The sequence below is a fragment of the Ranitomeya variabilis genome, chromosome 1 (assembly GCF_051348905.1).
Source record: "Ranitomeya variabilis isolate aRanVar5 chromosome 1, aRanVar5.hap1, whole genome shotgun sequence".
Classification (NCBI taxonomy): Eukaryota; Metazoa; Chordata; class Amphibia; order Anura; family Dendrobatidae; genus Ranitomeya; species Ranitomeya variabilis.
In genome coordinates this window covers 854,433,923-854,445,161 of record NC_135232.1, presented here as the reverse complement: position 1 = coordinate 854,445,161, position 11,239 = coordinate 854,433,923, and the positions used below count along the sequence as shown (strand labels likewise).

General features: G+C 45.3%; 1 protein-coding gene across 1 annotated transcript in view; it reads right to left on the bottom strand.

Annotated features, from left to right (window-relative positions):
- Positions 1-2,607: 2,607 nt before the first annotated feature.
- The window catches only part of LOC143787851 (albumin-like), a 30,037-nt gene continuing 21,405 nt past the window's right edge, over positions 2,608-11,239 (bottom strand). Inside the window, exons 14-15 of the mRNA XM_077276961.1 lie at positions 3,170-3,224; positions 2,608-2,739 (exon numbers count right to left, since the gene is read on the bottom strand). Coding sequence (XP_077133076.1) covers positions 3,180-3,224 — 45 coding nt within the window. The 3' untranslated portion in view covers positions 2,608-2,739; positions 3,170-3,179. The remainder of the gene's footprint in view (positions 2,740-3,169; positions 3,225-11,239) is intronic.

Below are 11,239 nucleotides of genomic sequence, written 5' to 3'. Positions count from 1 at the left end.
ACTAGCAGAGTTATTTCTGAGGTTCATTGCTCAGTGTTGGCTGGTCATCCTGGGATTTTTGGTACCAGAGATTTGGTGGCTAGGTCCTTTTGGTGGCCTTCCTTGTCACGGGATGTGCGTTCTTTTGTGCAGTCCTGTGGGACTTGTGCTCGGGCTAAGCCCTGCTGTTCTCGTGCCAGTGGGTTGCTTTTGCCCTTGCCAGTCCCGAAAAGGCCTTGGACGCATGTTTCAATGGATTTTATTTCAGATCTTCCTATCTCTCAAAGGATGTCTGTCATCTGGGTGGTTTGTGATCGCTTTTCTAAGATGGTCCATTTGGTACCCGTGCCGAAATTACCTTCTTCCTCTGATTTGGTGCCATTATTTTTTCAACATGTGGTTCGTTTGCATGGCATTCCGGAGAACATTGTGTCGGACAGAGGTTCCCAGTTTGTCTCTAGGTTTTGGCGGTCCTTTTGTGCTAAGATGGGCATTGATTTGTCTTTTTCTTCGGCTTTTCATCCTCAAACAAATGGCCAAACCGAACGAACCAACCAGACTTTGGAAACCTATCTGAGATGCTTTGTTTCTGCTGATCAGGATGATTGGGTGACCTTCTTGCCATTGGCTGAATTCGCCCTTAATAATCGGGCTAGTTCGGCTACTTTGGTTTCGCCTTTTTTTTGCAACTCTGGTTTTCATCCTCGTTTTTCTTCGGGGCAGGTTGAGCCTTCTGACTGTCCTGGTGTGGATTCTGTGGTGGACAGGTTGCAGCAAATTTGGATTCACGTAGTGGACAATCTGACGTTGTCCCAGGAGAAGGCTCAACGTTTCGCTAACCGCCGTCGTGTTGGTCCCCGACTTCGTGTTGGGGATTTGGTTTGGTTGTCTTCTCGTTATGTTCCTATGAAGGTTTCTTCTCCTAAGTTTAAGCCTCGTTTCATTGGTCCTTATAAGATTTCTGAAATTCTCAACCCTGTGTCATTTTGTTTGGTCCTTCCAGCTTCTTTTGCCATCCATAATGTGTTCCATAGGTCGTTGTTGCGGAGGTACGTGGCGCCTATGGTTCCCTCCGTTGATCCTCCTGCTCCGGTGTTGGTTGAGGGGGAGTTGGAGTATGTGGTGGAAAAGATTTTGGATTCTCGTATTTCGAGACGGAAGCTTCAGTACCTGGTTAAGTGGAAGGGCTATGGTCAGGAGGATAATTCCTGGGTTGTTGCCTCCGATGTCCATACTGCCGATTTAGTTCGTGCCTTTCATTTGGCTCGTCCTGATCGGCCTGGGGGCCCTGGTGAGGGTTCGGTGACCCCTCCTCAAGGGGGGGGTACTGTTGTGAATTCCGTTCTCGGACTCCCTCCTGTGGTCATGAATGGTACTTTGGTTAGTTCTGCTCTTGGGCTCCCTCTGGTGGCTTCGAGCGGAACTGCTGGTCACTAGGTTGACTTTATCAGCTGCTCTTGTTATGTTGCTATGCTGCTTCCCTATTTAACTCCACTCAGATCGTTACCTGATGCCAGCTGTCAATGTATCAGAATTGGTTCAGATCTCTCTTGGACTTCTCTGAGGACCTGTCTACTCCAGCAGAAGCTAAGTCCCTGCTAGTTCATTTGTTGTTACTGCTACCTGAATATATTTCTTAGCTCTGCTAAATTCTAGTCCAGCTTGCTATCATGATGTTTCCTTGCTAGCTGGAAGCTCTGGGGTGCAGTGTTGCACCTCCACACCGTGAGTCGGTGCGGGGGTCTTTTTGCATACTCTGCGTGGTTTTGTAGCTTTTTTATGCTGACCGCATAGTATTCTTTTCTATCCTCTGACTATTTAGTAAGTCTGGCCTCCTATGCTAAAACCTGTTTCATTCCTGTGTTTGTGACTTTCCTCTTAACTCACAGTCAATATATGTGGGGGGCTGCCTTTATCTTTGGGGAATTTCTCTGAGGCAAGGTTAGGCTTCTATTTCTATCTTTAGGGGTAGTTAGCTCTTAGGCTGTGAAGAGGCGTCTAGGGAGAGTTAGGTACGCTCCACGGCTATTTCTAGTGTGTGCGATAGGAGTAGAGTTTGCGGTCAGCAGAGTTCCCACTTCCCAGAGCTGGTTCCGTTTTTTGAGTTTACTCATCAGGTCATTCCAAGTGCTCCTAACCACCAGGTCCATAACAAGCTGTGCTCTACTGATTCAATGCAATCAGTGTCTTATCAGAAGTAAAAGTATCACTGCAGGACAACTGGCCTTGTGCATCCTAGTCCAGCCACATTCCCAGCACTGATTAGCAGCTCTCTGTCACTATACAATGTACACAGAAAGCTGTGGTGTGGTCGGAGTTATACACAGCTCAACAACTGAGCTCTGCTATCTGCAGCAGGGAAAACTATGATTCTATCATAAATGCTACAACCAGTATACTAAGTAATACATCACTGGATTCAGTGTCTCTGTCCCTTCCTCATGGGGCTGTCAGATTCTTAGCAAAATCAGATTCCCTTTAATATACATGCAGTATATTACAGTTTATTTAGCTCTTTTTACATGTACTTTTTGCTGTTTTCTATAACCCCTAGGTATCTTCTTCATATGTCTTAATTGATCACATAATTGATTTTACTACCCCAACAGAGAAAACAAGAGACTGAAGTTTAATTCGCAAGATCTTTTATTTCAAGTTGTAAAATAGCTCTGTATACTTTGTTAGTTTGAGTCTTCTGAAACTTGTACTAATGATCGAATATCAAAAGTTCCTGGTCTTGTTCCTCAGTGAGACTGCAGTCTGTGGAAAGAATAATTAGAATAATTGGCATAAATGCAATTAAATCAACATATTTAAGATGTAATCGTACAAGGGACACATGGGGCATTGGGCTGCTTGTGAGTTGCTTGAAAATCATAGAATAATATCATCTGTGCACCTTAAAAAGTCCAACGTGACTAAAGCTAAAGTTTGTGTTCTTTTTCCTAATTGAATACAGACAACGCTAAACAGAGGATGAAGGATATAAAAATAAATAAATAAAAGCGGGTCAACAGATTCACAGATAAAGATAGAAGTTACTGTATATTAATGTTCTATATAAGATTATAATAATGTATCGGTGTTTCGCTATTAATGCCAACTCACGATTTTACCATGATAAAATGATCTAGTTATATTAGGATCTACTTTCTGGTATGGCTATTTGTGTACAATTTCACATATTTACCTGCTTTATACTAGTGCGAGAGCAAAGTCTTCAACTGTACAAGAAAATCTGGTCTCTGGAAGGAAAAAAACCCAAATGTAAATATCAAGAAGTTAATCCATAAAAAATATGAGACATTTACAGAATAGACATACCTTCTTCAAACTCATTTTCTTCAGTTTTCTGGTCTCATTTACTAATACAAATTTGCCAAAACTCTGGTTTAATTTGCATCAAAAGTTCAAAACTATCATTTGTTTTGGGCACTTTTAGTTACAAATAAACATTGCTTGACGTGGCGGGAGAGGGCTTGAATTAAATGCAACAAAGTGAACCACAATTGTACCAAACATTGTCTCAAAATATTGGCGTAAAAAAGCTACTCAATAGATGGCATAAAGTTATATAAAAGTGCCTGAAGATATGCAACAATTCTTATTTATATTTAGCATAGTTCCCCACTAAACGTACATGTAAATATTAGCCAGGAGTAGTAAATTTGTCCAAAAAGTTGTGTAAATGGTAGTATTATGTTTTCTCACTGACCATACATAATTTTTTCCTTCATGTGCTCATTTTCATCTGAGTTGATGGGGATTGACAGAGAAATAACTCAAGCCACTTATCAGATAGGACACATATGGGCAGCATGGTGGCTCAGTGGTTAGCACTGCAGCGTTGGGGTACTGGGTTCAAATCCCACCAAGGACAACATCTGCAAGGAGTTTGTATGTTCTCTGTTATGATCCGGTGACCCTGGAGCCGCATGAGACGTTCTCTGGAGTAGGTGGTACCTGTAGTAACCGCAACCCTAAACTGACACCGCAACTAGAAGTAGCCGTGGGGTGTACCTAAAACGTCCTAGACACCTCAACACAGCCGGAGGACTAAATACCCCTATAGATGGAAATGGGAATTCTGTCTTGCCTCAGAGCAGAATCCCAAAGGATAGGCAGCCCCCCACAAATATTGACTGTGAGGATAAGAGGAACGACACACACAGGCAATCCCTCCAAGAACAATGGACAACTGGCAGGGACTCGTGGATCCTGCACACCTAAATACCTAGTAGAGCTGCAATCAACAGAAACACCTGCCCTGGATTACAACCCAGAGACAACTGCACTACCACCAACAACCACCGGAGGGAGCCCAAGAGCAGAATTCACAACAGTACCCCCCCCCTTGAAGAGGGGTCACCGAACCCTCACCAGAGCCCCCAGGCCTATCAGGACGAGCCAGATGAAAGGCACGGACCAAATCAGCAGCATGGACATCAGAGGCAAAAACCCAAGAATTATCCTCCTGGCCATAACCCTTCCATTTGACAAGATACTGAAGCTTCCGCCTCGAAAAACAAGAATCCAAAATCTTCTCAACCACATACTCCAACTCCCCATCAACCAACACAGGGGCAGGAGGATCGACAGAGGGAACAACGGGCACCACATATTTCCGCAATAAAGATCTATGGAAAACATTGTGGATGGCAAAAGAGGCCGGAAGGGCCAAACGAAAAGACACCGGATTGATAATCTCAGAAATCCTATAAGGACCAATAAACCGAGGCTTAAACTTAGGGGAAGAAACCTTCATAGGAACATGACGGGAAGACAACCAGACCAAATCCCCAACCCGAAGCCGGGAACCAACACACTAACGACAGTTAGCAAAACGCTGAGCCTCCTCCTGAGACAACACCAATTTGTCCACCACATGAGCCCAAATCTGCTGCAACCTGTCAACCACAGAATCCACACCAGGACAATCAGAAGGCTCAACCTGCCCTGAAGAAAAACGAGAATGATAACCAAAATTACAAAAGAAGGGCGAAACCAAGGTAGCTGAACTAGCCAATTATTAAGGACAAACCCTGCCAATGGCAAGAAAGCCACCCAATCATCCTGATCAGCAGACACAAAGCATCTCAAATAAGTTTCCAAAGCCTGATTAGTTTGCTCGGTCTGGCCATTTGTCTGAGGATGAAATGCGGAAGAAAAAGACAAATCAATGCCCAGCCTAGCACAAAAGGCCCGCCAAAACCTAGAAACAAACTGGGAACCTCTGTTGGACACAATATTCTCCGGAATACCATGCAAACGAACCACATGCTGAAAAAACAACGGAACCAAATCAGAAGAGGAAGGCAATTTAGGCAAAGGCACCAAATGAACCATCTTAGAGAACCGGTCACAAACCACCCAGATAACCGACATCCTCTGGGAAACCGGAAGATCTGAAATAAAATCCATAGAAATATGCGTCCAGGGCCTCTCAGGGACCGGCAAAGGCAAAAGCAACCCACTAGCACGGGAACAACAAGGCTTGGCCCGCGCACAAGTCCCACAGGACTGCACAAAAGAACGCACATCATGCAACAAAGAAGGCCACCAAAAGGACCTACCAACCAAATCTCTGGTACCAAAAATACCAGGATGGCCAGACAACACAGAACAATGAACCTCAGAAATCACTCTATTAGTCCATCTATCAGGAACAGTTTCCCCACTGGACAGCGATCAGGTTTGTCAGCCTGAAATTCCTGAAGAACCCGTCATAAATCAGGAGAAATGGCATTCCTTCAGAATGCTGACCGGTTCAAGGACCTCAGGAGAATCAGGCAAAAAACTCCTAGAGAGGGCATCAGCCTTAATATCCTTAGAACCCGGAAGATACAAGACCACGAAATCAAAACGGGAGAAAAACAGGGACCATCGAGCCTGTCTAGGATTCAACCGTTTGGCAGACTCGAGGTAAATCAGATTTTTATGATCGGTCAAGACCACAATACGGTGCTTGGCTCCCTCAAGCCAATGTCGCCATTCCTCAAACGCCCACTTCATAGCCAACAAGTCCCGATTGCTGACATCATAATTGCGTTCAGCAGGCAAAAACTTACGGGAGAAGAAGGCACATTGTTTCATCAAGGAACCAATCAAGGAACCTCACCCTGAAACGGAAGAGAAACATCCGGCTGACGCAACACCGGGGCAGAAGTAAATTGGTGTTTAAGCTCCTGAAAGGCAGAGACAGCCGCAGAGGACCAATTCGTCACATCAGCGCCTTTCTTCGTCAAATTGGTCAGGGGTTTAACCACACTGGAGAAGTTAGCAATGAAACGGCGATAAAAATTAGCAAAGCCCAAAAATTTCTGAAGGCTCTTCACGGATGTGGGCTGAATCCAATCATGAATGGCCTGAACCTTAACCGGATCCATCTCTATAGATGAGGGAGAAAAAATGAAGCCCAAAAAAGAAACCTTCTGCACTCCAAAGAGACACTTAGACCCCTTCACAAATAAGGCATTATCACGAAGGATCTGAAATACCATCCTGACCTGTTTCACATGAGACTCCCAATCAACGGAAAAATTCAAAATGTCATCCAAATATACAATCATGAATTTATCAAGATAATTCCGGAAGATATCATGCATGAAGGACTGAAAAACAGATGGAGCATTAGAGAGCCCGAATGGCATCACAAGTAGTGTTGAGCATTCCGATACTGCAAGTATCGGGTATCGGCCGATACTTGCTGTATCGGAATTTCCGATACCGAGATCCGATACTTTTGTGGTATCGGGTATCGGGTATCGCAACAACATTAATGTAATAATGTGTAAAAAAGAGAATTAAAATAAAAAATATCGCTATACTCACCTGTCCGACGCAGCCGGGACCTCAGCGAGGGAACCGGCAGCGTTGTTTGTTTAAATTTCGCGCTTTTACTTGGTTACGTGAAGTCCCGGCTTGTGATTGGTCAGGGCGGCCATGTTGCCGGGACGCGGACCAATCACAGCAAGCCGTGACGAAATTACGTCACGGCTTGCTGTGATTGGTCCGCGTCCCGGCAACATGGCCGCCATTAACCAATCACAAGCCGTGACGTCACGGGAGGCTGGACATGCGCGTATTTTGAAAAGCGCGCGTGTCCAGCCTCCAGTGACGTCCCGGCAACATGGCCGCCATTAACCAATCACAAGCCGGGACGTCACGGGAGGCTGGACATGCGCGTATTTTGAAAAGCGCGCGTGTCCAGCCTCCAGTGACGTCCCGGCAACATGGCCGCCATTAACCAATCACAAGCCGGGACGTCACGGGAGGCTGGACATGCGCGTATTTTGAAAAGCGCGCGTGTCCAGCCTCCAGTGACGTCCCGGCAACATGGCCGCCATTAACCAATCACAAGCCGGGACGTCACTGGAGGCTGGACACGCGCGCTTTTCAAAATACGCGCATGTCCAGCCTCCCGTGACGTCACGGCTTGTGATTGGTTAATGGCGGCCATGTTGCCGGGACGCGGACCAATCACAGCAAGCCGTGACGTAATTTCGTCACGGCTTGCTGTGATTGGTCCGCGTCCCGGCAACATGGCCGCCCTGACCAATCACAAGCCGGGACTTCACGTAACCAAGTAAAAGCGCGAATTTTAAACAAACAACGCTGCCGGTTCCCTCGCTGAGGTCCCGGCTGCGTCGGACAGGTGAGTATAGCGATATTTTTTATTTTAATTCTTTATTTTACACATTAATATGGTTCCCAGGGCCTGAAGGAGAGTTTCCTCTCCTTCAGACCCTGGGAACCATCAGGAATACCGTCCGATACTTGAGTCCCATTGACTTGTATTGGTATCGGGTATCGGTATCGGATTGGATCCGATACTTTGCCGGTATCGGCCGATACTTTCCGATACCGATACTTTCAAGTATCGGACGGTATCGCTCAACACTAATCACAAGGTATTCAAAATGGCCTTCGGGCGTATTAAACGCAGTTTTCCATTCATCACCCTGCTTAATTCGAACAAGATTATATGCCCCTCGAAGGTCAATCTTAGTAAACCAACTTGCCCCCTTAATCCTAGCAAACAAATCGGAAAGCAAAGGCAAGGGGTATTGAAACTTGACCGTAATCTTATTCAAGAGGCGATAATCAATACAGGGTCTCAAGGAGCCATCCTTCTTAGCAACAAAAAAAAATCCCGCTCCCAACGGTGAAGAAGATGGTCGAATATGCCCTTTCTCCAAAGACTCCTTAACATAACTCCGCATGGCGGTATGTTCAGGCACAGACAGGTTGAAAAGTCGGCCCTTAGGAAACTTACAGCCTGGAATCAAGTCAATAGCACAATCACAGTCCCTATGCGGTGGAAGGGAACTGGACTTGGGCTCATCGAATACATCCTGAAAATCAGACAAAAACTCTGGAATTTCAGAAGAGGAGGAAGAGGAGATTGACATCAAAGGAACGTCATTATGAACCCCCTGACAACCCCAACTAGTCACAGACATAGATTTCCAATCCAACACCGGATTATGTATCTGCAACCATGGAAAACCCAGCACAATAGCATCATGCAAATTATGCAACACCAGAAAACGACAATCTTCCTGATGGGCTGGCGCCATGCACATGGTCACCTGTGTCCAAAACTGGGGTTTATTTTTAGCCAAAGTGTAGCATCAATGCCCCTTAAAGGAATAGGGTTCTGCAAAGGCTGCAAGGGGAAACCACAACGCCTGGCAAATTCAAAGTCCATTAAGTTCAAAGCGGCGCCTGAATCCACAAACGCCATGACAGAAAATGACGACAATGAGCAGATCAAGGTCACAGATAACAGAAATTTAGGTTGTACAGTACTGATGGTAACTGAACTAGCGATTTTCTTTGTACGCTTAGGGCAGACTGAAATGACATGAGAAGCCTCGCCACAGTAAAAACACAACCTATTCTGACGTCTGAATCCTTGTTGTTCTGCTCTAGACAGAATCCTATTACACTGCATAGGCTCAGGTATCTGCTCTGAGGACAACGCCACAGTGTGCACAGTTCTGCGCTCCCGCAAGCACCGATCAATCTGAATGGCCAGAGACATAGAATCACTCAGACCAACAGGCGTGTGAAACCCCACCATAACATCTTTAACAGATTTAGAAAGACCCTTTCTGAAAATTGCCGCCAAAGCATCCTCATTCCATTTAGTCAGCACAGACCATTTTCTAAATTTCTGACAATACAATTCTGCCGCTTCTTGACCTTGAGACAGGACCAACAAGGTCTTCTCAGCATGATCCACAGAATTTGGTTCATCATAGAGCCTGAAAAAAGGAGTCTACATTAAGCAAGGCCGGATTCCCAGATTTTAAAATGCGCGCGTGTCCAGCCTCCCGTGACGTCACGGCTTGTGATTGGTCGCGTCGCCCATGTGACCGCGACGCGACCAATCACAAGCCAGAACGTAATTTTAAAATCCTGAAGGACCTAAAATTACGTCACGGCTTGCTGTGATTGGTCGCGTCGCGGCCACATGGGCGGCACGTGACCAATCACAAGCCGGGACTTCACGTAAGGAAGTACACGTGCGAATTTTAAGCAAACAACGCTGCCGGTTCCCTCGGTGAGGTGAGTATAGCAATATTTTTTATTTTAATTATTTCTTTTACACATTAATATGGTTCCCAGGGCCTGAAGGAGAGTTTCCTCTCCTTCAGACCCTGGGAACCATGAGGGATACCGTCCGATACTTGAGTCCCATTGACTTGTATTGGTATCGGGTATCGGTATCGGATTGGATCCGATACTTTGCCGGTATCGGCCGATACTTTCCGATACCAATACTTTCAAGTATCGGACGGTATCGCTCAACACTACTCAACACCTTTCTTCCCTTCTTCTGAGATGCATTTAACTCATTGTTGGCCAGTTGTACTGTTATGATCCGGTGACCCTGGAGCCGCATGAGACGCTCTCTGGAGTAGGTGGTACCTGTACTGACCGCAACCCTAAACTGACACCGCAACTAGAAATAGCCGTGGGGTGTACCTAACACGTCCTAGACACCTCGACACAGCCGGAGGACTAAATACCCTTATAGATGGAAATGGCAATTCTATCTTGCCTCAGAGCAGAACCCCAAAGGATAGGCAGCCCCCCACAAATATTGACTGTGAGGATAAGAGGAACGACACACGCAGGCAGAAAGCAGGATTTAGCAAAAGAGGCACTTTTAGCTAAATAGAAAAGGATAGGACAGAATTCTAAGCGGTCAGTATTAAAACCCTAAAAATATCCACAGCAGATAATACAAAATAGTCTACATCTAACTAAAGACATAGAATGTATATCTGCATCTCCAGAGATTCCAGCATGACTGAAAAATCCAAACAAAGTCTAAGCTGGACAAAAACACAATAAATTGCACTGAAATGTAAAGCACACAGAATATGTGCTACAGAGACAAAAAACCAGACACTTATCTTAGCTGAATTGACAGCAGGGCATGAGGAGCCAGACAGAGATGCAATCCCTCCAAGAACAATGGACAACTGGCAGGGACTCATGGATCCTGCACACCTAAATACCTAGTAGAGCTGCAATCAGCAGAAACACCTGCCCTGGATTACAACCCAGAGACAACTGCACTACCACCAACAACCACCGGAGGGAGTCCAAGAGCAGAATTCACAACAGTTCTCCCTGTGTTTGCATGGGTTTTCTTCAGGTTTTCCGTTGGTTGTCCCCTTTGGGGACAGTGACAATGTCTGTAAAGCGCTGTGGAATGTGATGGAGCTATATAAGAAAGCCTAATAAATTATATGACCTGAGACATACTATGCAGCGAGATTACAGTTTCTTGTCTGTGCTTTTTGTTTTTTTGCAAATATGTATCAAGCAGTCAAGTAGTTTCGTTTGAGCCCTCAAGTTTCTATTCTCCATTGCTAGTGTGAGCAGTCACATACCACGTGATTCACATTCTCTCTATTTTTTGCACTCTCTAATTCCTAGTCTTGTACAGTGTCCCTTCCCGCAGGCGACATACACAGTAGACCCTCTTATCCTTTGGTATTTATAATGATGTCTATCCCGCTGCCCTTATACTGTATCTTTTCTGTTTTACAGAGGAAGAGAATGACATTACATTTGCTCAACATCTCCTCTGATCAGCAGAAAAGTTATTGCAGATTCTCAGACAGCCAGTAGGCCAAAGTGTATTGAGGCGAGCTGAGTTCAAAGCAGTGAATCAAAAAATTATGTCAAATATATAGGAGGAAACTGCAGATTACACTTTAGTTACCCTTTAAGTTTAAAA